Source organism: Lynx canadensis, chromosome E1, assembly GCF_007474595.2.
Source record: "Lynx canadensis isolate LIC74 chromosome E1, mLynCan4.pri.v2, whole genome shotgun sequence".
NCBI classification, from domain to species: domain Eukaryota; kingdom Metazoa; phylum Chordata; class Mammalia; order Carnivora; family Felidae; genus Lynx; species Lynx canadensis.
In genome coordinates, this window is record NC_044316.2 from 6,723,319 (window position 1) to 6,751,142 (window position 27,824).

At 49.2% G+C, this 27,824-nt stretch overlaps 1 protein-coding gene across 4 annotated transcripts in view; it reads left to right on the forward strand.

The window, feature by feature from the left end:
- Positions 1 to 27,824, forward strand: part of ARHGAP44 (Rho GTPase activating protein 44) — a 179,340-nt gene that overhangs the window by 122,087 nt on the left and 29,429 nt on the right. For all 4 annotated transcript variants that reach the window (XR_003964576.1, XM_030295123.1, XM_030295121.1 and 1 more), the window contains exons 6-13: positions 272 to 348; positions 8,661 to 8,778; positions 16,583 to 16,651; positions 19,525 to 19,606; positions 20,231 to 20,358; positions 24,546 to 24,657; positions 25,072 to 25,153; positions 27,690 to 27,770. Coding sequence is in view for 3 of the 4 variants with exons in the window: in XM_030295123.1 (XP_030150983.1) it covers positions 272 to 348; positions 8,661 to 8,778; positions 16,583 to 16,651; positions 19,525 to 19,606; positions 20,231 to 20,358; positions 24,546 to 24,657; positions 25,072 to 25,153; positions 27,690 to 27,770 (749 nt within the window). In the remaining variant the exon portion in view is untranslated. The remainder of the gene's footprint in view (positions 1 to 271; positions 349 to 8,660; positions 8,779 to 16,582; positions 16,652 to 19,524; positions 19,607 to 20,230; positions 20,359 to 24,545; positions 24,658 to 25,071; positions 25,154 to 27,689; positions 27,771 to 27,824) is intronic.

The following is a 27,824-nucleotide window of genomic DNA, read 5'->3' on the forward strand; positions in this document are numbered from 1 at the left end:
CCGACTTCGGCTCAGGTCACGATCTCACGGTCCGTGAGTTCGAGCCCCGCGTCGGGCTCTGGGCTGATGGCTCAGAGCCTGGAGCCTGTTTCCGATTCTGTGTCTCCCTCTCTCTCTGCCCCTCCCCCATTCATGCTCTGTCTCTGTCTCAAAAATAAATAAAAACGTTAAAAAAAAAATTAAAAAAAAAAAATTAAAAAAAAAAATAAATAAAAAATGAAAAGAATTTGTCTGGAACTTCAGTTTGACTATGTCTCTTCTGTAACCACAGGTGGAAATCCCAAATATTCAGAAGCAGAGGAAACATTTAGCAAAGTTGGTGTTGGATATGGATTCGTCACGAACAAGGTAGAGTTTCTCCGCTTTCATTTTTGCTTTTTGGAAGGAATAGTGATCATATTTGGGGGGGTAGCGTGTAGGGCTTTGCGTGTAGGGGTTTGCACGTTGAGTTTGTTTTCATTGACTAAGTTTTTCCGAACACTCGCAACGTGCCAGGCACTGGCGGTAAGAGTCATGAGTCAGAGACATGGGGTCCCTGCTCTCTTGGGGGCTGAAGTCTAGTGTGGGAGACAGAAACCCTAGATGAGGAGTGAACACGTGGTGATTTCAGGCAGCCGTGAGTCATATAAAGAAGACGGCACTTGGGATGCCTGGGGGGTTCCGTCGGTGAAACATCCGACTCTGGGTTTCAGCTCGGGTCGTGATCTCACAGTTCGTAAGATCGAGCCCCATGTTGGGCTCTGTGTTGACGGTGCGGAGCCTGCTTGGGATTCTCTCTCTGTCCCTCTCCCTGCTCACGCACACACTCTCTCTGTCTCAGTCTCTCAAAATAATTAATTTAAAAAAAAAATGAAGATAGCACGGTGCAATTTTGAGAGAGAATGATGGAGAAAGGAAGGCAACAACATTAGTTTCGTTAAAACAGAGGAGGCTTTTTTGGAGGAGGTGACACTTGATCTGGGACACAAATGACAAGGAGGTAGCCATGTAGAGATTGGGCGCAGAAGGATTCATGACAGCAGGAACAGCACGTGCAGAGGTCCTGAGGTGGGGAGTCAGGCTGCCGTATCCAGGGTACAGCACGAAGGCAGTGTGGCTGGGGTTGAAGGGGCCAGTGGTGCAGCTGTCCCCTCTGTAGCCGTGTTCTGAACCCAAGACTATTATGAGGGAAGCACCATTCCCACTGTGCTGTTCTCCTCCGGCACTGTCTCCCAGAAGCCCCCAGAAAGCGCCTGTTACAGCAGGGGAACCTCCAGAGGCTCCGAGATGGGCCACCATTGACTCTGGCCTCCTTTTGTCCCAATGGCGCGTATCCACCTTTCTAATCCTTGCACTGGTGTGTGCGCCCAAGTTCACACCTCGAAGGAATGTAGGTTCACGAATACGAATGTGGAAGGCACATTTTGGTTCGACTCTAGGCCCTTTGGGCGGTCAGTTTTAATCACCTGCACAGCTCTTTTTTTATTTTCCTGAGAAAAAGAAACAAAAACAAACCCAGAATAGACGGATCTGCTTGGGCCGAGAGATGCAATATAGAATCCTGAACCAGGAATCTCTGGTGGGGTTCCCAGATCCAGGCCACCTGGTTAGGTTACTCAGTCCACCTGCCCCCCGAACACCAGTGCCCTCACCTGCCCACGGGTAATAACGCCACTTGTGGGTTGACTTGAGGATTGTTTTCAGTGTCCAATGAGATCACGTTTATCCCTTTTTTTTTTTTTTTTTTTTTTTTTTTTAACACTTTGCAACTGCTTTACAAAAGGAGGCAGCTACGGTAACTGGTTCAGACCCTGGAATTCTGCATCCGGACCAATAGGAAATGTAGGCCAGTCCCCCAAGACCAGAAATAGAACGGGTCGTATCAACAGAGACAACAAAGATTTCTTTAGTTAATTTTGTGTTTCCCAGACTCCCAGTCCACCTGAACGGTTTTGGGGGCATCTGGAGCCACACATCTGGTAAAAAGTTGATTCACTTCTTCCCAATGAATCTGTTAGAAACATTGTGGAGCGCTCCCAGAAACCGAAACGCGGTAGCCCCTGCTGTATATGTACTGGCTACACCTGAAAGTGACCGGGACAAAAGCAAAGCCAGTGGTGTTAAATCCCGTTGCCTACGGAAGGTGGTGATGCTGACACTCTTCTTCTGTTAAGAAGGAAGAGGAACAGAAAGGTTGTCAGAGCTATTCTGACCCGGATCTGAGGCTCTCTTCTCCCCCCCCCCCCAAAGTTTACGTATATATTTTGAGAGAGAGAGAGAGCATGAGCAGGGGAGGGGCAGAGAGAGGGAGGGAGAGAGAGAATCCCAAGCAGGCCCCATACTGTTAGCACGGAGCCTGACGCAGGGCTGGATCTCACGCGCCGTGAGATCATGGCCTGAGCTGAAATCAAGAGTTGGACGCTTCACCAACAGAGCCACCCAGGCGCCTCCTGAGGCTCTCTCCTTAGTGTCTGTGGAGGAAGACCGAGCAGGTTGTATGGGGAGTATTCATTTGGCATTGCTCACGACTACATGCTTGGGTCACATACAGATGCTCCCATGACGTCAGCATTCAAGACCCACATGTGGGAGTCACACAGGAGGAGGAAACACATGCTGTTGGTCCCACTGGTAGATGCCTTGCTCCTGGGTTTGTAGAGTGATTTCCTTCTGTGGGGACCTGGTTCTTAGCTCAGAGGGCTTCTCTCTGCTTCTGTAAGGGAAACCTGAATTTCCAACACGGAGCTTCTGGTTGGGGGGCCAGATGCTAGTAGCATCAGGGGCTCGCAGTTGCTGTCTCTACATTCGTATTTTTGTTCACTCTCCTTATGAGATGGAGAGTGGGTGGGCAGTCATGGTCCATCTGGTCACATGGTGTGTTTTTGATGGTGACACTTAAGTGGCGTAGAGATTCTGAAACCATAGAGAAGCGTCATTAGGAACTTGCCTTCCATGATTTAATGAACTCTGCCATCTAATGAACTCTTGCACATTTCCAGCCCGTCATCTCTTATATGCTGGGATTCGGGGAGGAAATCGCTACCTCCCCTATCCAAATCTTTATGCCTCTGAACTTCAGCTGAGACCCTTGACAACCCTCGTTGTTTCGGAAGCCAACCCACCCCCAACTTCTGCCTTTTCCCTGACCCCTGGCTCGTCAGCCCACATGAGGACTGCATCCCGAGAGGCAGCAGTGAGAGTAAGACCAAATGTTCAGTAGCAAGATCACCAGCCGCTCTTCTGGAACAGTTGGGTTCTCCCTGCCCTGATCTCCACCCCTCCCAGCCTCCCCGTGTGGTCAGTTTGCACTTGTTAGGTTCTGTTCTTTGTGATGTTCTTCTTCTGATTATTAGACCTTTCTTTAGTCTTGTTTGTTCGGTCCTTCATGAGTTACGCTGAATTGAATTGAACTGAATTGAATTGAACTGAATTGAACTGAACTGAATTGAATTGAACTGAATGGAACTGAATTGAATTGAACTGAACTGAATTGAACTAAATTGAATTGAGCTGAACTGAATGGAACTGAACTGAATTGAATTGAACTGAATGGAACTGAATTGAATTGAACTGAACTGAATTGAATTGAACTGAATTGAACTGAACTGAATGTTATACAGATGTCTTTTCTGTGATAGGTTTGGTTGGACAATGGTTACAGAAAGAGCCCCATTCCTTTCCAAAGTCTGCCTCACTTTTTTTCTGGGCATGTATCTAATATCAACCCTTCTGAGTCCAGAACACGTCATATTTCTGCTGAATTGATGCTTCTGGGTCCCACTGTGGACTAAATTGTGTTTTCCCTCCCCAAATCCATATGTCGAAGCACTAATCCCTACTGTCTTTGGAGATAGGGCCTTTCTGAAGTAATTAAGGTGAAGTCAGGCCGTAAGGGGAGGGCCTTAATCCAGTAGGGTTGGTGGCCTTATAAGAAGAGGAGGAGAGATTTCTTTCTCTCTCCACGCTCAGAGGAAGGGCTGTGTGCTGAGGAGTGAGGAGGCAGCTCTCTGCCAACCAGCAACAGAGCCCTCCCCAAACCCAAACCTTGCCAGAGCCTTGACCTGGGACTTGCAGTCTTCAGAACTATGAAAAAACCAATTCCTGTTGTTCAAGCTCCCAGGTGTGTGGCATATTATCATGGCATCCTGAGCAGATTAAGACACCTGCCTTCTTCAGAAGCAGATAAACTAATATAAATAAAGCAGGAGAGTTTGGGGAAGGATCCTGAGTAGCTCATGGAAGTAAGGAAGTGGCTAATTAGAAGTGAATTCTGGAGCTATGGCCGATTTAAGTACCTCTGGAAGGGAGGGCAATAGCTGTTCTTCCTCTGACACCTGTGCTCTCCACATACGGGCCTCTTCCGTCCATTGTCTTCATGGTCCTCTAGGCTCATGTCTCTTCAGCATGACCCTTGACCCTTTCTAGTTCTAGAAGTACAAAGGAGAGGCTCGTTTGTCCGGACTTTGCTTACATGCCACTCTCTTGGCCTGTCAGTTGGTCACAGTGATGAAGGGTGGGGGCACGGGGTTGGTTTGCATCAGGGACCCTCATCTGGACCGCTCACGGTGAGGGCCATGCCAAACTGGCTGCTCTCTGGGGCCCACACATCGGAGCAGGAGTGGGGCAGGGCCTCACAAAGCAGAGGATGACAGTGACACAGGAAAGGAGGAGACTGGCCGGAGGAAATAATAAATGTCCCATTACAGGAACATTCCCGTTCTGAAAAGTCTTCCTCTTGACTTCCGGTTGCCTTGAACTTCTCTTGCATTTGCCCTCTTCACCCTCCTCCCGATCCCTAAAATCTCATACCCTTATTTCTGGCCCTTTTCTCTCCTCTCGCCTTCAGGAAAGCCAGCCGGTATTCTGTCTCCACCTCCCCCAGATTGTATAGTGATGACATCTTTCCCAGCGAACGATGGTGTCACAGCAGACCTTTCTGCTCTGCAGATTTTAAAGCTCACGCTTCTTGGTCAAGAATCCCTGTTTTCGGGGCGCCTGGGTGGCGCAGTCGGTTAAGCGTCCGACTTCAGCCAGGTCACGATCTCACGGTCCGGGAGTTCGAGCCCCGCGTCGGGCTCTGGGCTGATGGCTCAGAGCCTGGAGCCTGTTTCCGATTCTGTGTCTCCCTCTCTCTCTGCCCCTCCCCCGTTCATGCTCTGTCTCTCTCTGTCCCAAAAATAAATAAACGTTGAAAAAAAAAATTAAAAAAAAAAAAAAGAATCCCTGTTTTCTTCTCTTGACAAAGCAGGACAGTTCTTGAGTTTATTTATAGAACAGGTGGCTGGCAAGACGACCGTACCTTGAAATTCACGGTTAAGGTCTCTTTTCCCGGCAGATTACTGTCCATACACATGTTTCTGTGTTTTCCTTGTCGTTTTATTCTTTATTTCCACAGTCTCATTCCACATCTTATCACTACTTTGTGACCTCAAAATAGGTGATTTATCTATTATGAATAAAATTCCCTATAAAAGGAGGGGAAAGATGTAGGATTTTAAATTACCAAGATGTGGGGGTGCCTGGTTGGCTCGGTTGAGCATCTGATTTTTGATCTTGGGTCAGGTTATGATCTCACGGTTCGTGAGTTCGAGCCCTGCACCAGGATCTCTGCACGGAGTGTGGAGCCTGCTTAAGATTCCCTCCTTCCCTCCCTCCCTCCCTCCCTCCCTCCCTCTCTCTCTCTCTCTGCCCCCTCCTCTTCCCTTCTCGCACCTGTTCTCTCTCTAAAAAAATAATAATAATAATTAAAAAAAAATTACACACTCAGAGGAACAAATAAATAAATTACCAAGATGTGGGCCAAGGGGTAGAATTTACGGGGAAAATAGAAGGAAATAAGGAAGAAAAGAAAGGTAACCTAGGAAAATGTCCTCATTTTATTTTTTATTTTTTTTTTTAATTTTTTTTTTCTCAACGTTTATTTATTTTTGGGACAGAGAGAGACAGAGCATGAACGGGGGAGGGGCAGAGAGAGAGGGAGACACAGAATCGGAAACAGGCTCCAGGCTCCGAGCCATCAGCCCAGAGCCCGACGCGGGGCTCGAACTCCCGGACCGCGAGATCGTGACCTGGCTGAAGTCGGACGCTTAACCGACTGCGCCACCCAGGCGCCCCAAAATGTCCTCATTTTAATACACCCATTTAAGTACAATTGTTTTATTTTTTTAATCTAATCCAGATCTTTGAAGCCATAAAAATCCATGTCTGCAGTCACTTTGTTTACTTATTTTTTTCACACCTATGTTGGTTAGTTATTTTTTCGTTAGGTAGCATGAGCCAAATGGTGGTTAAGGCTTTATATATATATTTATATATATTTATATATGTATAAATATATATAATATATATATTAATATAATATATATAATTAATTATATATTATATATATAATTATGTATATTAATATAATATATAATATATAAATTATATTATATATTATATATATTTATATATATATATATTTTTTTTTAAGCAGGCTCACGCCCAAGGTGGGGCTTGAACTCACAACCCTGAGAACGAGAGCCACATGCTTCACTGACTGAGTGAGCCAGGTGCCCTAGAGCTTGATCTCATAATCTACCCTATTCATTATCAGTGATCTAAATTACATCCATGGAGTCTCCTATTTTATTTGAAAACCCTACGACGCTTTATTTTTAAAATTTTATTTTTTGTTAAATTTTTTAAACACTGTATTTATTTTTGAGAAAGAGAGAGTGAGATCGGGGGAGGAACAGAGAGAGAGGGAGACACAGAATCCGAAGCAGGCTCCGGGCTCTGAGCTGTCAGCACAGTGCCCGACGCGGGGCTGGAACTCACGAACGGTGAGATCCTGAGCTGAAGTCAGACGCTTAACTGAGCCACCCAAGCACCCTGTCCACAACACTTTAATACTTTGTTTCAAATGCTTAAACAAACCTCCGGATGTCTATTAAATGTATCCTTTCTGTAGGGCAAACCATTTTATGAGAAAGAATTCCCCAGGAATTTGTCTTAATCCTTATCTGTTAGTTTAGATTTTGAAACATCTTTGAGTAGAGTATTTCCTTTCAATTTTGCCTTGAATTCTTTCCTTGAGCGAGGAATGGTTCCCAAGACCTGTGTGTCCGTCTCTGGACCTTCAAGCCAGCTTGACGTCCCAAAGCCTTTTTAAGTAATTTTCCCGTGAATGTGTTTCTCTAAGGAATACAGAATCCGTTGTTGTTGTTGTTGTTGTTATTTTGTTAATAGCAAAGATGACTATTATTTCCTCTTCTTGTGTCACAGCCTTGGACCCCTCTGTATGTCCTGAGGGTAAGAAGAGATTGTGACTCTCAAAGTGAGGATCACGTTATCTTTTGCCTTATGTTGGATGGCGTGAGAGCCAAATGGTACCTGCAGGGCCGTCCAGTTTGGTCTGTATGCTATTGGCCTGTATGGTGTCTGAGAGAAATTATTTAGGGGCGCCTGGATGGCTCAGTCGGTCAAGCATCCAACTCTTGGTTTCCACTCAGGTTGTGATCTCACGGTCTGCGAGATCGAGCCCCACGTCAGACTCCGCGCTAACAGTATGGAGCCTGCTTGGGATTTTCTCTCTCTCTCCCTCTCTCTCTGTCCCTTCCCCACTTGCCCCACCCCTCAAAATAAATAAATAAACTTTAAAAAAGTATTTAGGGGTGCCGGGTTGGCTCATTTGATTAAGCATCTGAGTCTTGCTTTCTGCTCAGGTCGTTATCTCATGGTTTGTGAGATCGAGACCCGCATCAGGCTCTGTGCTGACAGTGCGGAGCCTGCTTGGGAGTCTCTCTCCCTGTCTCTCTCAAAATAAATAAACTTAAAAAAAAAGAGAGAGAAACTATTTAACCTGTTGCCATATTTCATCAGGAGGGTTCCTGTGACAGTTGCCAGCTTCTCTTGGCAATTGAGACATCTGGCAGCTTGGGCCCCATGAGCCCCCGCTGAAACACAGCTGCACTGCAGTCTGGGCAGTGACCCCCACCGGGGCCCCCTTCCCCTCGCTGCCCCTCCCCACCCCGATTTTCAGGCAGGTGTTAGACTGCAGACAGGTATTGGCTGTCCTGACGTCCTGATCACACGAGGAACCCGCTGCTGACCCCGCGACACCTGCTACCATCTGGGGTCATCGGAGCCTTCCTTCCGGGGGGCTGCTTTGTGGGTATCTCCCTGATAAGGCCAGAGCAGCAGCTTCGCCAGCCAGCCTGCCTCCAACGGCGGGTCTTGTCCGCGAAAAGAGAAACGTTTAAGGAAATATGAGCGCCGCATCTCAATGTTGACAGCAAGCTTTCCGTGCTGGCTGGCAGAGGCTTTCGCTTTGAGATTCATCTTTGATCTTAACTGCCCGTGCTCTCAGCTCGCCACGGTTTCGGCTGCAGCCAAGTCAGCGTTTCCAGACTCGGAGTCCGCGGGACAGTCAGGGGCCAGAAAGGGACAGCCAGCCCTGTGCTTCAGAGGAAGCACCGGTGGTGGTCCTGTGTGATCCTTGGTGTTCAGGGGAACGTGGGGGACAATCTGGGGAATGCCCGCCCTTGTCCGAACGGGGCGGCTGATCCTCTGTGACCGGCAGCTACCGCCCGGGTCCTCCTGGGGAACGTCCCTAACCGGCTCTTCTCTCGGTGTCCCCGTGATACCCCAGGGCTCGGCCCTTCTCACACCTCTCCTCTTTTTGTCCTGTTTTCCACCAGGTGGCAGCAGACGTCGAAGTCTTTAGGTTTGTCCGGCAGCTTGCAGCCCGCAGGTGCCAAAGCTGACGCCCTCAGGGAAGAGATGGACGAGGCCGCCAACCGAGTGGAGATTTGCAGGGTACCCGCCCCCCCCCCACTTTGCTCCTCCTCACCGGGACAGATGGGGGAGCCCTCAGGGAGTCCCTGATTCTTCACCGGAGTTGTAGGAAAACCCTAAGGGTGAGGTCCGGTTGGACTGAACGTCCCCAGGCTTGCCCACGGGCATCCCCAGAGCCAGGATGAGCCCTAAGAGCTGGGGCTTTGAGGCGACCTAGACTGGGATGGGGGGGTTGGTGGCAGTGGTAGGTTATCAACAGGGTTCCTGCGTGGCAGGCAAGAGGAAATGGCCTTGGCCTCCGTGCGAAGCGTTTGTAGGGCGCTCTGAGTCCCACGGGATGGGTTCCGGGCTGGAAAGAACAGTCGAGAATCTAGACCGTAGGCGAACCTTGACTCACTGCTGGTATTAAATTGTTTAGCTTCTGGTTCAGCCTTTAATACTCCCTGAGCCCTTTTATCCGTCTCTCGCCTCCCGGGACACAGTTAATGATGACGCTGGAATGCTGACCGAGGAGATAGTCACGGACGAGAGACGTTCCCTCTGGTTTAAGAGAGAGGAATGTCTCGTTCTGAGGAGTAGGTGTCTTGGAGCTGATAGGCGTTAATTGGCAATGTGCCGTTTATGGAGCTCTGTGTCTATGCACATCTGTATGCGTGCGCTCAGGTCCGTTTGGCTTTAGGTCCAAGGAACAGTCTATGCAATCTTTATGCGTGCGCTGAGGTCCGTTTGGGTTCAGAACCGAGGAACAGTCTGTGCACATCTGTATATGTGCGCTCAGGTCCGTTTGGGTTTAGATCCGACGAACAGTCTATGCACATCTGTATACGTGCGCTCAGGTCCGTTTGGGTTCAGATTCGAGGCACAGGCTATGCACTTCTGTATGTGTGCGTTCAGGTCCGTTTGGCTTTAGGTCCAAGGAACAGTCTATGCACATCTGTATGCGTGCGCTCAGGTCCGTTTGGCTTCAGTCCGAGGAACAGTCTGTGCACGTCTGTATACGTGCGCTCAGGTCCGTTTGGCTTCAGATCCGGGGAGCAGGCTATGCACGTCTGTATACGTGCGCTCAGGTCCATTTGGGTTTAGATCCGATGAACAGTCTATGCACTTCTGTATACGTGCACTCAGGTCCGTTTGGGTTTAGATCCAAGGAACAAGCTTGTCATGTTCCTGGAAGTATGCTGGGAACCAGGTGTCTTTATCTCCTGCGCTTTTAGCGGAGAATAGCCACTTTGCATGCAGACATCTCTGATCTTTGTGGCCTTTTCTAGTCTCGTCCGCTGGCCTGTGGGCGCATCCTTTTACAGCGCAGCTGGCTTTGACCTTGCATTCAGATGACATTCAGGGTCAGATAGCATTTCTCTCTGGAAATTAGCAACACTGGCCAATCTGTCAAGGACTCATGATCTCTCCAGCTGCAATGCTATGGAATCCAGCAAAGTAAAACTTTGAAATACTTCATCAGATCCAGGACTCCTCGTGAGTAAGTACAGCTCATTTGCCATCGTAACGTGGCAATGTGTTCCTTAGGTAAGAATCTTGTTTCTTGGAGCACCCGGGGGGCTCAGTCAGTTAAGTGTCTGACTTTGGCTCAGGTCACGATCTCACGGTTCACGAGTTCGAGCCCCGCGTCGGGCTCTGTGCTGACAGCTCAGAGCCTGGAGCCTGCTTCAGATTCTCTGTCCTCCTCTCTCTGTCTCTGTCCTCCTCTCTCTCTCTGTCCCTCCCCTGCTTGTGCTCTGTCTCTCTCTCAAAAATAAATAAAAACATTAAAAAAAACCTTTTTTTTAAAGAATCTTGTTTCTTACAAAATTATACCTTAACACACAAGAGACGGTGGTGTCGAGGGGGTGCTGGATAGGACTGTCCAACTACATCAGAACAGAACTCTAATACCTTCATTGGTCCATGCCTTTTTGCAATTGTTATTTTTACCAAAAACTATGTTAGTTTCCTCTTCAAGGGTTAAAAAAGTGATACAATTTACCATAACCAGTGAAAAAGTACAAAAACATATCAAGAAAAGCACCAGTAATCCCCCCCCCGCCCCATTCCTGCCCAGCAACCCTTTTGCTCCCAGAGAGGATGAGCAAGTCCCCCTGCTCACCGATATTTATTTTCAAATTTGTTTAATGTGTCTTTATTTTTGAGAGAGAGAGAGAGAGACACAGCATGAGCAGCGGAGGGGCAGAGAGAGAGGGAGACACAGAATCTGAAACACGCTCCAGGCTCCGAGCTGTCAGCACAGAGCCCGACGCGGGGCTCAAACCCACGAACCGCGAGATCATGACCTGAGCCAAAGTCGGACACTTAACTGACTGAGCCACCCAAGTGCCCCTCTAATTGCCTATTTTTGTTGGCATTTGAACTAACATTTCTACTTTCCTTAAATGCCAGTTTATAGATGTTCCCCGCATATTCGGGGTATTCAACTTTCTTCTACCTGTTGTGTCCCAAGTCATTTTCCAGTCTGTGGTTAGTCTTTTGTTGATGTCTGCCATTAAAAACTTGTTTATATGTATATGTTTCCCTTGCACGGGGATAAGATTCCAGGCATCTTCCACCTCAAGGTTAAAGCATTTGGCCCGGTCTATGTTTTGAATATTGGGCATTTCAGCAGAGGTACAGTGGTCTCTCCTTGTTGTTCTAAATTGTACTGCCCTAACGACACAAGATGATGAACATTTTCTCATGCGCTTACTTGCTATCCGTCTATGTTCTTTGGTGACGTGTTTGTGCAGGTCTTTTGTCCATTTTTCAATTGGGTTATTCAATAGCATGTTGTTAAAAAAAATTTTTTTTTAATGTTTATTTATTTTTGAGAGCTAGAGATAGAGCGTGAACGGGGGAGGGGCAGAGAGAGAGGGAGACACAGAATCCGAAGCAGGCTCCAGGCTCTGAGCAGTCAGCAAAGAGCCCGACACGGGGCTTGAACCCACAAACTGTGAGAGCATGACCTGAGCCAATATCCAAGAGTCAGAGGCTGAACCGACTGAGCCCCAACAATCTTTGAATTGGTGTATTTAGACCATTGATGTTTAAGTGATTGTTGAATATAGTAATACCTACCATAATTCTTCCTGTTTTCTATTTGTTTCTCTTGTTCTCTGTTACTATTTTTGCTCTCAGGGTTTCTGCCTTTTGAGGCTTCACTTCAGCCTTTCAAGTGGTTTTGCTTTTTCTCCTTTCTCAGTATATTAATTATACTTTTCTTAGGGTTTATGTTTTTAGTGGGAGCCCAAGAGTTTGCAATATATATTTATAATGCATCCAAGTCCACTTTGGAAGAGCTCTTTAGCATTTCCCTTATAGTGCAAGTATGTCTCAGTGAGAAAATACCCCTGGTTCCTTCCACTGACTTGTACATAAGCATTCGTAAGCACAAGTGTGTTTATATGACTGTATCCATGTAATCATACACCGTGCAATCATGTGTGTTTATCTCAATGCATGGATACGTTCACATATGTGTAAGTACATTGTTGCTTGCAAATTTATCCCGTAGATTAAGCATGAGAAAAATAAAAGTTTTATGGTATCTTCACTTAGTCCTTCTCTAATGCTTGTCCTTTCTTTGTGAGCGTCTGAGTTTCTGACCTTTATCTTTTTCATTCTGTCTTAAAGAACATTTTTTTTTTACACATTTCTTGTAAGACAGGTCTACTGGCAACAAATCCCCTAAATTTCTTCAAATCCCTTTAAAAAAATTTTTTTTTAATGTTTTACTTATTTTTGAGAGAGAGAGAGCATGAGTAGGGGAGGGGCAGAGAGAGAGAGGGAGATGTAGAATCTAAGCAGCCTCCAGGCTCTGAGCTGTCAGCACAGAGCCCGATGTGGGGCTCGAACTCATGAGCCGTGAGATCATGACCTGAGCCGAAGTTGGGCGCTTAACCGACTGAGCCACTCAGGCACTCCTCTTTAAGGCCCTTTTGAAAGTAATTTTGCAGTGTATCGATTTCTAGGTTGGTGGGCTTTTTTTTTTTTCCCCCTCTTCTCCATACTTTAAATATTTTACTCTACCCTCTTCTGGCTTTGCATGTTTTCTGAGGAGAGGTCAGATGTAATTCTTATCTTGTGTTCTGCTAAAACATTTTTAACCTCTGGCTTCTTTCAGTATTTTTTCTTTGTTTTTGATTTTCTGAAGTTTGAATATGCTATGCTATGCCTAGGTGTCTTTTTTTTTTTTTTTAACTAAAATCCCTAATATCCCAACTCAATCGTGCTAATATTTTTTAATTTAACTATAAGAACGGGGTGCCTGGGTGACTCAGTTGGTTGAGCGTCCAAGTCTTGATTTTGGCTCAGGTCATGATCTCACGGTTCATGAGATCAAGCCCCACGTTCGGCTCTGTGCTGACAGTGTGGTACCTGCTTGGAATTCTCTCTCACCCTCCCCCCCCCCCCCCCCCCCCATGTAAATAAAAACTTAAAAGGAAATTCTTTTAAATAAATTTAACTATAAGGAAATACAAAACCAGAATTAATTTTAAACTGCAGAATTTATCCTAAGGAAATAATCAAGAGATGGGTGCAAATCTATACGAACACATGCTTTCCAAGTGTTGTAATGAAAAATTAGAAACACAGTATCCAGCAACAGACTGGTTGGTCTGTTCAATATATGGTCCATTCATACATTAAATGTCATGTGACCGTTAGAAAGACTGTTTCTCTGGGGGGGTGGGGGGGGAATAAACTGCAACATGGTCTGGTCCCATTTTTGTTTTTTGGTTTTTTTTTAATTTTTTTTTTCAACGTTTGTTTATTTTTGGGACAGAGAGAGACAGAGCATGAACGGGGGAGGGGCAGAGAGAGAAGGAGACACAGAATCGGAAACAGGCTCCAGGCTCTGAGCCATCAGCCCAGAGCCCGACGCGGGGCTCGAACTCACGGACCGCGAGATCGTGACCTGGCTGAAGTCAGACGCTTAACCAACTGCGCCACCCAGGCGCCCCTTTGGTCCCATTTTTGTAAACCAACCATACAAAATGTGGGACTGATGAAAATAGGTATAATGTGAGCAGACATCACGTGTGTTTGTAGCGCTCTCTCTGTGTGGTGGGATTGCAGGTGAACTTGGGTATTTACTCTGTATTTTTTCCGAGCGTGGATTCATCGCGAAAGCAGAAAACAAATGATTTTTAAAACACGTTAAAGTCTGGTGATGATTGATTTTTCTTTTCTTTATAAAGGAAATTTGCTCATGATTCACATAAATGGAAATTGGATTTAGTTTTCACTTTCATTTCTTACAATTCGGCTTATTTGGGACTGTTGTTAACTCAGTAAGACTGTAATCCGATGATACCTTTAAGAAATCCTTTCGTGTTCCTGAGGGCGCCCACAGATGGTCTGTCTGACTTTTCCAACATCATCTTTTGGCATAGCTCAAATGCTGAGTCATCGAAGGTGTACCATTTAGTCTTTCAAGGGGTCCCTGCCTTTCCTCTATGTGCTGAGCCATTTTTATCATTCGACCCTTTGTTTTTTCCCTGCCTTGACCTACCTCCCTCACGGCTGCTGGTGATGGATGCCTCCTGACCAAAACTGTCATAGGCATGGCAGCTTAAGTTGGTTCCTCTAGAAACTGCTGGCTTCAGCAGTCCTACAAAGGCTTTCATTGTAGGGGAGGTCTGGTGAAGGGGAGCTGAGGCTTAGAACCCATTTTACCTGGGGGCGCCTGGGTGGCTCAGTCGGTCAAGCGTCCGACTTCGGCTCAGGTCATGATCTCACAGTTCGTGGGTTCGAGCCCCACGTCGGGCTCAGAGGCTGGAGCCTGCTTTGGATTCTGTCTCCTTCTCTCTCTGCCCCTCCCCACTTGTGCTCTGTCTCTCTCTGCCTCTCAAAAATAAAGAAACGTAATAATAAAAAAAAATTAAAAAAAAAAAAAAACATTTTACCTGTGGGGAAAATTACCGCACCTTCATTTCTCATTCAGCAAATAGTTACAAAGCCTCTGCTGCGCAAAGCACATTTAAGACCATGGAGGACGGGCAGGTGAGATCCTTGAACTCTTTCTTGGTAGCCACTCCCCCCAAATTCAGCACTTACCTAAGATGTTTAGATGAGAACTCCATGTGATGTCGTGCCTGGCACCTAGATTCTTCCCCACGAATGTTAATTCATTTCTTTTCAAAAATCTTTTTAGGGGCGCCTGGGTGGCTCAGTGGGTTAAGTGTCCACTTTCGGCTCAGGTCATGATCTCGCGGTCCGTGAGTTCGAGCCCCGCATCGGGCTCTGTGCTGACAGCTCAGAGCCTGGAGCCTGTTTCGGATTCTGTGTCTCCCTCTCTCTCTGACCCTCCCCTGTTCATGCTCTGTCTCTCTCTGTCTCAAAAATAAATAAATGTTAAAAAAAAATCTTTTTAATGTTTGTTTATTTTTGAGAGAGAGAGAGAGAGACAGAGACAGAATGAGTGGGGGAGGGGCAGAGAGAGAGGGAGACAGAATCCGAAGCAGGCTCCAGGCTCTGAGCTGTCAGCACAGAGCCCGATGAGGGCTCGAACTCACAGACCGTGAGATCATGACCTGAGCCCAAGAGGGACACTTAGCCCACTGAGCCACCCAGGTGCCCAGAATGTTAATTCATTTCTTTCCTCTTTCTTCATCCTTTGAAACTGGACCAAGTGTAGCATTGACTGATCTGTGCTTAAAGCTCTCCAAAGAACAGATTTCCCTTTTAACTCTGTGCCTTGTAGGTACAAGAACAGTTCAACAGTGTCTGCCTGTCCAGGGTCCTGGAAAAGGAAACAGATCCCTGCTCATGTTCCAGTGCTCTCACTGAGCCTGGCTTGATTGGCAGCTGGGGGGCAGGGGGGCTGAGGGTTGTGAGGTTGGTGCAGAATGCTTGGTGGGAAGGGGGGGGGGGCAGTCCACGAAACAGCCTCTTCCTGAAGCGTGTGGTGGCTCGCCTTCATTCAGCACCTGGATCCGCTTTCTAGGGCTGTTCTCATAGTTTCCGCAACTCACGCGTGATAGGTTCTTCTCTGCTCAGCTGAGCGTCTCTTGTAAAGATCTGTCTCTTGCAGAGATCCGGGAATGACTCTAGAGACCACCTGACTTGGGCAGACAAGTCCAGAGACACGACAGGCTAACAGACATGCTCAGTGACGGAGTCTGCAGTCCTACCCAAAACGTACCGTTAACTGCCCCCTTGCCGTGGGCGTTTCCACGGAAGTGACCCGCTCTCGAAAGAGAACGCACCCCAGACTCCGATCCAGCAAGAGGCCACTGACGGTCAACACCCCGAGACTTGCGCATGACGTGGGCGGAGCCCGCGCTCTTCCCAATGTTGAATCCGCAGCCCTGCTTTGAACCGGCCCAGCTGTCTTAGCCACCTTCCCCCCAACTGTTGTGTTTCCACTTCTCGCCCAGACGCGGGTGACCAGTCAGTGTTGAGGATGAAGGAGAGCAGAGCGGTTCAGGGATCAGGGAAAGGAAGTGGCAGGCCGTTTCAGGGAGGGCAGGAGCGCCCCTTGTCCTCGGAGGGGGTGCCGGTCGCGGGGATGTGTGGAAGTGATTTGCACATCACTCCCCCACACCAGCCTTCCTGACTCTGGACTCTGGCTCACGTGTTACAATCCCCGGGGAGACTACCGGCCTAGGTGTTCTTTTCACACTTACTCATCCTCTGGAGTCCTGGTTGGGAGACACAGGGACGCCCATGAGGAAACTTGGCCATGTGTCAGGAATTATTAAAAACGGGATTTCATAGTGGTGAAGGCTCCTGCTTCCTTCAGCGGTGAAGGCTTCCTGTGATGTCTAGACTCACGCGTTAGCTGCTCGATTGTTTTATGTTTGGCCTCAGTGCTGCGTTTCCCCTCCCGCAGGACCAGCTCTCGGCGGACATGTACAGTTTTGTGGCCAAAGAAATCGACTATGCAAACTACTTTCAAACGGTAAGGGTCCAGAAAGGTAAGAGCCCTTAAAATTTGGTCCCAAGAGGCAGGGTGCGGACAGGAAGGAAAGGGGTGTGGAACCAAATGGTGGAACACACTATGGGAAAGAATATGGTATTTAATGGTTCTGTCTGTGAATAAATCCTGTCTTCTATTTCCCTTTGCATGGATTTCACTAAAAACCTAAGAGTAAAACTCAACCCATCCGTCCATGCAGATGATTGCAATTCTGTCGTCTGTAACAGCGGTTCTCAGGGGTGATTTTGTCCCCTCTTCCAGTGGATGTCTGGCCATGTCTGCAGACGTTTGGGGCTGTCACCACTGGGGGAGGTGCACCTAGGGTCAGGAGTGCTGCTGAACATCTTACAGTGCGCAGGACAGCCTCCCACAGCGAAGAGTGACTGCATCCCAAATGTCCGTCGGGCCAAGGTTAAGACGCCCTGGTCTATCATCAACAGGGAGCTTGGGAAGGAGATGATAACCTCCCAGCAAATATTTGTTTTTCATTTCGATCTTGGCCAAAGACCATGACAAGTAGGTAAACGATGATTAAGGTGGCCTCTCGTCGATGAAAGCAGATTAAGAAACAGGTCTGAGTCATCCATACTTGAATAATCTGGTCCAAATAATTAAGACCCTGGCTCTTTACCAGGGTAAGTGCAAGGCAAGTCAAAAACAAAACAGAACAGGGGCACCTGGGTGGCTCAGTCGGTTAAGCGTCCAACTTCGGCTCAGGTCATGATCTCACAGTTCATGAGTTCAGGCCCCACATCAGGCTCTGTGCTGACAGCTCAGAGCCTGGGTCCTGCTTGGGATTCTGTGTCTCCCTCTCTCTCTCTCTGCCCCTGCCCCGTTCGCGCGCGCTCTCTCTCTCTCAAAAATAAACGTTAAGGGGCGCCTGGGTGGCGCAGTCGGTTAAGCGTCCGACTTCAGCCAGGTCACGATCTTGCGGTCCGTGAGTTCGAGCCCCGCGTCGGGCTCTGGGCTGATGGCTCAGAGCCTGGAGCCTGTTTCTGATTCTGTGTCTCCCTCTCTCTCTGCCCCTCCCCCGTTCATGCTCTGTCTCTCTCTGTCCCAAAAATAAATAAACGTTGAAAAAATAAACGTTAAAAATAGTTTTTTAGAAACAAAGCAGAGCGAAACAAAACCAACAATTCAAAACACTTGAGAGAAAAACCCCAAGTTAAAAATCCAGGTTAAGCTCGCCTGCCTTTAACTCTGGGGGATAAAGATGCAAACTTTAAATGATCCAGGAAGTGATGGGATGGTAAGGAAGGAAGGGGAAGAGGAGAAGGAAGAGGACTGGAACGTTTAGGATGGAAGCGTAGTAGCAGAGGCAAGGGCCGGTCACAGCTGTGATCGGCGAGTGGTCCAGACATTCAGATGAATCCCTTCCATCTTGAAAAAGCACTGATAAGCATATTCCCTCCAACCTGGACGGTTTATTTAAAAATAGCAGCACGTTCACAAGTTTATTCCATCGGGTATATGTACGGAGGTAATATTTTAAAATTTCTTAAATGAATGACCTTTTTGACATTCCAAAGCCACCTTGGACTGCCTCCTTCCTACTTATGGACCATTTATTCTGGTGCTCGGATTTTTTTTTTTTTTAAACTCACGTTTTTAGGTTTCACTCGGAGGTCAAGGTTATCTACCGTCCGCGTCGAGCATTGAAACAGAGCGGTTCCCTCCCCTTCCCCTGGCACACGCACACCCAATGGCGGGGTGGGGGGGTGAGGGTTTGGAAATGGTGTTGTTCCCTGGGGTTTGTCTGCCCTTGTGGACACTTCAGCCGCTGGTTTAGCGGTGGGATGGTCAAAAGTGGGCAAATTGAAAGAATTTGATTTTTGGGGTTGTATCACGAGAGCCAAAGCCGTTTCACCGCCAAGGTACTCACAGAGGATGGTACATGAAGCCACACACGTTTTCTTTTCTTTTTTCTTTGTTTAAGTTCGTTTTGAGAGAGAGAGAGAGTGAGTGGGGGAGGGGCAGATGGAGAAGGAGAGAGAGAGAGAGAGAATATCTGAAGCAGGCTCCCTGCTGTCAACATGGAGCCTCATACGGCGCTCGAGCTCACGAACCGTGAGACCACGACCTGAGCCAAAACCAAGAGTCGGTCGCTTACCCGACTGAACCACCCGGGCGTCTCAAGCCACACGTTTTCTAATCACTTACATATCAAACCCATTTTGCAGAGGGGTGCCTGGGTGGCTCAGTCGGTTAAGCGACTGACTCTTGGTTTCGGCTCAGGTCATGATCTCACGGTTCATGGGATCGAGCCCCATGTTGGGCTCTGCAGTGACCACACAGAGCCTCCTTGGGATATCCTCTCTCTCTCCCTCTCTCTCTCTGTGCCCCTCCCCAGCTCGCTCGCTCTCTGTCTCTCAAAATAAATAAAAAACAAAAAAAAAAAAAAAAAAAAAAAAAAAAAAAAAAAAGCTGTATAAACTCACCTTACAGAAACCAAGATCCATACAGACTAGCATACAGCTCGGTCTTCCAGGGAAACGGAATTTCCAGGCAAATCTCTAAGTGCGTTTCCCACTTGTGTTTTCCTATCGCTTTCCTCCCTTTGCTGCTTTTGCTTGGAGGATGGGGTGCCAGGCGAGGTCCCGTCGCCGTGGAGGCCAGCTCTCCGTGTCAGGCTCCCGGCCTGGGGTGGTCCCCCTGTTCCTTCGTGGTTCTCCGGCTCCCCGAGATTTCCATTTCTGGCGAGTTCTCTGCTGCCGAGGCCCGGGGGGGGGGCGGGGGGGGGCGGCGTGCCGCAGCCGTCACGGTAGGTGGATGAGAGAGCAGGCACCCCGCCGGGGCCAGCCTCCTGTGCACCCCACCCTCCCGCGAGCGATAACCTTGTCCTTGTGTCTTCTCAGCTAATAGAAGTGCAGGCAGAATACCACAGGAAGTCCCTGACGCTCCTGCAGACTGTGCTGCCCCAGATAAAGGCACAGCAGGGTGAGTGAGCTGGGGGGTGGGGGAGCCCGCGTGCCTTGTGAGCCGAGACCGTTCCCTGTCTTCCAGCCCCCCCCACGCTCTCTCAACAGAGCCACATCTATTTATTTATTTTTTTAATTTTTAAGTGTATTTATGTCGAGGGAGAGGGGGGAAGGGGCAGGGAGAGAGAGAGCATCCCAGGCAGGCTCCATGCTCTCAGCACAGAGCCTAATGTGGGACTTGAACCCACAAACCTGAGATCACGACCTGAGCTGAAATCAAGAGTCGGATGTTTAACCGACTGAGCCAGCCAAGCGCCCCGACAGAACCACATTAGGTTGAGCTTCTGGAACTTCGAAGGCTGGTGCCTTGATCTAATGGCGCACTCACAACGCACGGCCCCCACGACGAGGCGACGAGTTGGGGGCTGTGCCCCATGGAGGCAGGCCGGGCAGTCTGGACACAGCTAGCCAGCCGTCTGCCCCACCCAGTCCTGTCTCCCTCATCCCCAAACCACAAAAACGGGGACCTAACTGGTCCTCCATGTGTTTGATGGTCAGGAAGATCTGACCAGAGGGCAGACGTGTTCGAGCACCAGTGACCTTCACTAACTGCCCACTGGCCTCTCTCGCTTGCCCCGCTCAGAGGCCTGGGTAGAGAAGCCTTCCTTCGGGAAGCCCTTGGAGGAGCACCTCATGATCAGCGGCCGGGAGATCGCCTTCCCCATTGAGGCCTGTGTGACGATGCTGCTGGAATGTGGAATGCAGGAGGAGGTAGGTCTGGGCGCGGCTCGACCCCGCCCGAGCAGGGGTCTTCCTCCCTGTGACCGCGCCTCCAGGATCTCCTTCTCTCTGGCCCCCAGCCACGCAGACGTGTGACGATACGGGGCAGCCCCCTCCCTCCCCAGCACACACACTGGTCCTGCTTCCTCCCATAAGCTTTTACTTTTCAGGGAGGGAGGGAGGCTTGTGGGAGGTGGATAGCACTGGCCTGAGGAACTTCCGGCCACACCCCAGGATCCCGTCTTCATATTGAGCAGGACGTGGCCATGCTGCGGCTGCTGCCTCCTCCTCCTCCCCCCTCCCCCCTCCTCCCCCTCCTCCTCTTCCTCCCCTCCTCCCCTCCTCCTCCCCCCTCCTCCCCCCTCCTCTCCCTCCTTCTCCTCCCCCTGTCCCCCATCCTCCTCCACCCTCCTCCTCCTTCTCCTCCCCCCTCCTGCTCCTTCTTCCTCCTCCCCCCTCCTCTTCCTCCTCCCCCCCTCCTCCTCCCCCCTCTTCCTCCCCCCTCTTCCTTCTTCCTCCTCCCTCCTCTTCCTCCTCCTCCCCCTTCTCCTCATCCTTCCTCCTCCCCACTCTCCCCTTCCCCCTCCCCCTGCCTCTTCCCCCTCCCCCTTCCTCTTCCCCCTCCTCCTTCTCCTCTTCCTCCTTCTCCTTCTCCTCCTCCCCCTCCTCCCCTCCTCCTTCCTCTTCCCCTCCTCCTCCCCTCCTCCTCCTTCCTCCTTCCTCTTCCTCTCCCCCTCCTCCTCCCCCCTCCTCCACCCCCTTCTCCCCCTTCCTCTCCCTCCTCCCTCCTTCTCCTCCTCCTCCTTTTCCTTCTCTTCTTCCTCCTCCCCCTCCTCCCCTTCCTCCTCCCCCTCCTCCCCCCTCCTCCCCTTCCTCTTTCTCCTCCCCCCTCCTGCTCCTCCTCCTCCTCCTCCTTTCTCCTCCCCTCCTCCCTCCTCCACCCTCCTCCTCCTTCTCCTCCCCCCTCCTGCTCCTTCTTCCTCCTCCCCCCTCCTCCTCTGCCTCCTCTCACCTCCTCTTCCTCCTCCCCCCTCCTCCTCCCCCCTCTTCCTCCCCCCTCTTCCTTCTTCCTCCTCCCTCCTCTTCCTCCCCCCTCTTCCTTCTTCCTCCTCCCTCCTCTTCCTCCTCCTCCCCCTTCTCCTCATCCTTCCTCCTCCCCACTCTCCCCTTCCCCCTCCCGCTGCCTCTTCCCCCTCCCCCTTCCTCTTCCCCCTCCTCCTTCTCCTCTTCCTCCTTCTCCTTCTCCCCCCTCCTCCCCCTCCTCTTCCCCCTCCTCCTTCTCCCCTTCCTCCTCCCCCCCCCCCCTCCCCCCTCCTCCTCCCCCTCCTCCTCCCCCCTCCTCCAACCCCCTTCTTCCCCTTCCTCTCCCTCCCCCCTCCTTCTCCTCCTCCTCCTTTTCCTTCTCGTCTTCCTCCTTCTCCTCCTCCCCCTCCTCCCCTTCCTCCTTCTCCTCCTCCCCCTCCTCCCCCTCCTCCTCCCCCTCCCCTCCTCCCCTTCCTCCTCCCCCTCCTCCCCTCCTCCTCTTATTTTCACTGCTTTATAAGCTCCCCCATTTCAAAAATAGACCTTTTAGCCTTTTTGATCACAACTCTCTCATAGACAGCCTGAAAACGTGATTGATAGAGACGTTAGGAAGCACTTCTTAAGAGCCACATGTGAAGACGTCTGTGGGAAAGCGGTGACTGTCGTTTTATTGCTGCGTAAACCATTTCCTGGGAGGCAGCCCTCACGCTTGGTTTCTTCTGTAGGCTTATTTTGAAGTCTCAACAACATCTTCCTTTGATCTGACCAGCCAGTCGATATTCAGGGCGTGCCAGGCATTTATCTCCGAGCAGAGTATAAAAGGGGACGTGGTGGCTTTCGAACTTACTGGTTCAAAACCTCATTAATTCGGAACAGGTGCAAGTCTGTAAGCGAGCACTGGGTCCGTGCGGCAAACTGAGGGCTGCACAAGACAAGCCAGTGAATGCTCAGACGCGCGTTGGCCCCCTCTTCTGTGCCAGGCATGTTCGCACGCCGGCCGTTCCAGACGAACCACGTTTTAAGTGCTGGCCGTTTTCGTGTCTGTTATCGGTTACCAGATGAAGGGGTCTGTATGGGCCCTGAGCCATAGCTTCACGGTGGAAGGTAAACTGGGTTGTTGTTGTATTGTTTTCCTCCCCATCACTTCTTGGAATTACGGAAAACCTGAAACACGTAAAGACAAGATAATGAACCTCATCACCCAGCTTATGGACGGTCCTGTTTTGTCTCTCCCTGAAATCCTGCCCCCCAATGCCTGCCTTGGATAATTTGAAGCCAATCCCAGACCGTTCTGTGATTTCATCTGTAATATTTCAGGACGTTTCTCTAAAAGATGGGGAATGTGTAATAGTTCTGTATAACCCGTAACTTAAAAATATCATGTGCAAAACGTAAAAATAATTTGTTCATATCTTGAAGTATAACATTTCCAAATTATCAAAACACACTCCAGATGCCAAGAAAATTCAATGATAGACACAGATTTTAAAAAACACACACACAAGAGATCAAGAAAAACCCAGGACTTAACATAAAATGTATTATGGAACTACAAAAACATTATTTGTTGTGATATAAATGGCCACCACTCACTCTTTAAAAGAAAAGAGGCTTGGGGCGCCTGGGTGGCTCAGTCGGTTAAGCATCCGACTTCCACTCAGGTCATGATCTCGCGGTCTGTGAGTTCGAGCCCCGCGTCGGGCTCTGGGCTGATGGCTCAGAGCCTGGCGCCTGCTTCCGATTCTATGTCTCCCTCTCTCTCTGCCCCTCCCCCACTCATGCTCTCTCTCTTTCTCTCAAAAATAAACATTAAGAAAAAAAATTTTTTTTTTCAATGTTTATTTATTTTTGGGACAGAGAGAGACAGAGCATGAACAGGGGAGGGGCAGAGAGAGAGGGAGACACAGAATCGGAAACAGGCTCCAGGCTCCGAGCCATCAGCCCAGATCCTGACGCAGGGCTCGAACTCACGGACCGCGAGATCGTGACCTGGCTGAAGTCGGACGCTTAACCGACTGCGCCACCCAGGCGCCCCAAGAAAAATTTTTTTAAGGAACCAAATAAAAAATCTATAGGCTTCTATTTGACGACCCTACTCCCTTCTCTTTGATGTTGTCCATCACCAAATGCTATTGGTTTTCCTCCACGGTAGGGGCGTGGTTTTATGACGATCCAACCCATTTTTTTAACACATGCTGTGGCTTGCTCTTGGTCACAGCAGCCTTATTGATGCACCAGTCCAAACGTGTATGGAGTCCTTGCATACACGCCAAAGAGCTTCGGACATCTACTTAGAAGGGAGTTAGCGATCTCAGCAGGCCAGAAACTCAGTATTTCAGACCAGGAACGTTTTCTTCCGAAGAAAACTTGGAGATGAAAGGTTGAAAGGCCGGTTCTGCCAGCCCGTTTCTCACCCCTGGGGGTGGCATCACAGAACGTAAGGAGCCGAGAAGCTGAAGCCAAACTTTTCATCCCACACGTCACTTGGGGGTTCGCTTCTAACTCTGACCTGTGATCGCCCCTCCGCACACCCGTCTTCTTCTCTTTCTCTTCAGGGCTCACTTTTGAACAGAGCACAAGGGTTCACTTGGAAGACAGGGCAGTGATTCAGAACTTGAAGAACGAAACCCAGAAGGACCAAAGGAGGCATTGCTCCCTCACAGACCATCCCTAGTTTGCCCGTCCCCTGAGGACATAGACTTTGTCTCTCAAGTAGAGCCCTGTGTCTCCCAAAACACACACACACACACACTCACTCACTCACTCCATAGACCTTTTTGTGTTGAGCTTCCTAGCCCTCCACGTCTGATCACGTATCCCTTCTCCAAAATATATCTTAAATACAAAAGAACAAGAAGTTGGGGAGTGCCCAGGGTTCATTAACTCAACAAATACTTACCAAGCCAGAATGATGGGTCACCCCATCCTAGGCACTGGGGACACAACAGTGGGTGAGGCTCAGTTCCTGCTCCAGAGTTCCTTGGAGCAGACATGCAGAGAGCAGGCAGCCGCCATATTGGAAAATGGTGATGGGAAGAAGGCAGCAAGGAGATGTTGGAGGAAGGGAGTGGGGAGACTTCCTGTTTGTTCGCCTTGCTCTTGTGCCCTTCCCTTGAGTTACGGCGCTGTGCGCTGACCCTCTGTGCTGTCGGCAGGGACTCTTCCGGGTGGCGCCGTCTGCCTCCAAGTTGAAGAAGCTAAAAGCCGCCCTGGACTGCTGTGTGGTCGATGTGCAGGAGTACTCAGCAGACCCCCATGCAATTGCAGGTGGGCACCCACCTCCCCGTAGCAAGGTGCTCCCTTGGGCTGTAGAGGCTCACGGGGAAGGGGTCAGCGTGGAGGGCATGTGGTCACATGACACTTGAACCAGTGGCTCCCAACGTGCTTTCGATGTGTCCTCAGGCTCGGTTTTAAGCCTGGTTGCTCGGGCCCCTTGAAGAAAGTTCTCCCCAAAGTGCCAAGAGAAGACAAGGTGTTGGTGGGAAATAAAAGGGGGAAGCGAGCGTGATTGGAAGCCCAGGTCCCACCGCCATGCCAGAGCCTCCGATCCGTGCACGTGGGAAACCACATGAGGGTCAGGGAACCCATCCCCACATGTAACCCACATGGGTGATGCTGGCTGGTAGAACTTGTCTGTGCCAATGGCAAGTGGCTCCTAGCCGATGTTGTCTTTGTGTCCAGGAGCTTTGAAATCTTACCTCCGAGAGTTGCCAGAACCTCTTATGACCTTTGAACTCTATGACGAGTGGATTCAGGCTTCCAAGTGAGTACGCCACATTTTTGGAGTGTGCTGTTTGTTGGAGTTGATTTAAGTATCTGCTGAAATTATGAAAGCCTATGTATGCCTTACGAAAGCTTATTAGCCTGTGATCTTACAACTCCACTTCTTGGTATATATCGTGGAGAGATGCTCGAATATGTGCCCAAAGAGGCATGAACAAGGGTGCCAATGACAGTGTTATTTGGGATAATGAAAGCCTAGAAGTTAGTAAAGCCTTATTGGTGGGGAATGTGGGGCATGGCCAAATAAATTATGGTGTATCTGCACTGTTAACATACTCCACAGTGCTTAAAAGCTCTGTTCGAGCTACTGCTAGCATGAAAAGATAGGAAGACATACCCTTCAGTGAAATAAAGCAAGTTAACGAGGACACGTATGATGTTCTGTTGTTTTAAAAAGGAAAAAAAGCACAACATACTCAAAGCAGTACAGTTTTAGGAGTGCTCCATGTAAGTGTAAATGCATAGAAGGTTCTGGATTGTAGTGCTTCCTTCTGGAGAGAAGAGTACAAAGGAGTGGTCACAGAGCCTTGACTCTTACTTATAATCGTTACATCTATATCAATAACAGCTCACTAATAGCTAATATACGGGTGCCTCAGAGGATCAGTTGATTCAGCGTCCAACTCTTGATTCGGGCTCAGGTCATGATCTCACAGTTTGTGGGATTGAGCCCCACATGGGGCTCCACCCTGACAGCACAGAGCCTGCTTGGGATTCTCTCTCCTTCTCTCACTCTGTCCCGCCCCCAATAATAAACAAATAAACTTAAAAAAAATTGCTAATATAAAAACATGACCTCTGGTCAGTGGGCTGGTCTCTGCTGGGTGCTTGAGAAGGGACATGATTTCTAGAACTCTCTAGTTGTGGGTTTAGTCTCAAAGCACAGCCAGCTTAGCCTGTCGGAAGGATCACTGGAGTATGTTTATGCTTCCTTGGGCCCTGAAAAAAAAACCCACTGGCCGAGAGGTGAAGCCAGGCTCATCTGTGTGGTGTTCTAGAAGGCTGGCTCCAATCAAGTTTCAGAGCGCCATGGTTTTGTTTTTTGTTGTTTTTTTTTTTTTTTCAAGGTGGAGTAGAGACTGTGTATCAGAAAAGCCTGGCCGAGTATCTGGCATGTGTAAACATCTCGCCGTGGAGAGTGGGCGTGAGTTCCGTGACAGTATTAATCACGAGCCATATCTCTGTCCCGTGTTTACGAGGGGCTCGCTGCTGTTATAAGCTCACGATACGCTTTTAACTCATTTGTCACAGTAACCCTTCGAAAGTGGGTTATGCTGTTTTCCCCAGCTGATGGAGGAGGAAGTCGAGTAGAAGCACAGGTGTATGACGTATGAGGGCAGGTTCCCTGGCATCTAATAAATGGCGGAATGGGATCCGGTTCAGGAACCCAAGTGCTCATCTCCGGTACTTTGCCACCTCTCTGGGGCCACCCCGTGGTCTTAGGGATGAAGATAAGCGAGACTGTATCCTTCGATGGAAACTGGCCCTTATATTTCCTGACTGTACATGTGATCTTGATGACATATGAGCTAGAGAAGGGAGGCAGCCAGGCCTTCAGGTTCTAGCCAGGCCTTGGCATTATCTGCCCTCTCCCCTCAGACGCTGAACTGAGAGCTTGAGACGAACCAGACGCTCTGTTGAGCGCTTTGTACAGATGCTCCTTTAAACCACTCATGCCAACTCTGGGCAGAAAGTACTCCCATGAGCCCATTTTACAGATTAGGAAAAGTGAGGCCGCATAGAGATTCGGTAATGGGCACCAGATTGCGGGCAGGGTGGAGCTGGGTCTTTAACGGCCTCCCTGTACACGACCCTCTTCGTCCAGCCTTTGGTCAGCTTGCGACCAAAGATGATCTATTAACCTTTCCATTTCTAAATGGGACATTTGGTCTTCAGTTTCCTAGTAGAAGTGTGTTTTGGAGAACGCTTACCTCTTCCTCAGCCTGAAATGAGGGAAAACCATGTTTCTTGCCATGGTCACGATCTGTGGGAGGACCTCCCTACCTTGGGCCCCAGGCCAAGGGGTCAAAGCTGGGCCCTCACCCTGCTGACATTTTCCCTTTTAATTTTTTTGGGGAAAAGATTCTTTGAGCAGAAAGGCCTTCCTCACCATGTAAGCCTTGATGTCGATTTTCAGAAGCATATACAAACTGTAGTCCTAGAAGCAATTTCTTTTCATTCTCAGAGGGCTTATAAATAAAGTAAAATAAAATAAAATACAAAGTAAAATAGGATAAAGTAAAATAAAATACAGTAAGAATACCTATCTATCAAGGGGGAGAGAGGGACTCTCAAGCAGGCTCCACACTGTCAGCACAGAGCCCGACACGGAGCTCGAACTCACGAACCGCGAGATCACGTCCTGAGACAAAGTTGGACGCTTAACCGACTGAGCCACCCAGGTGCCCCGATAGTTGGTTTCTTAGACCCACATAGTACGATGACTGGTTAATACGATTGCCAGTGAGATTTCATTGCTTCAAGCTCAACCAGTGGCTTTCCCATTTATTTCCCAGTATTCAGGAGCAAGACAAGAGGCTTCAGGCGCTGTGGAATGCTTGTGAAAAATTGCCCAAGGCCAATCACAACAACATCCGGTAAGTGGATGGATCCTGGAGACACGGGATTGGAGTTATTGAGGCCACAGACAC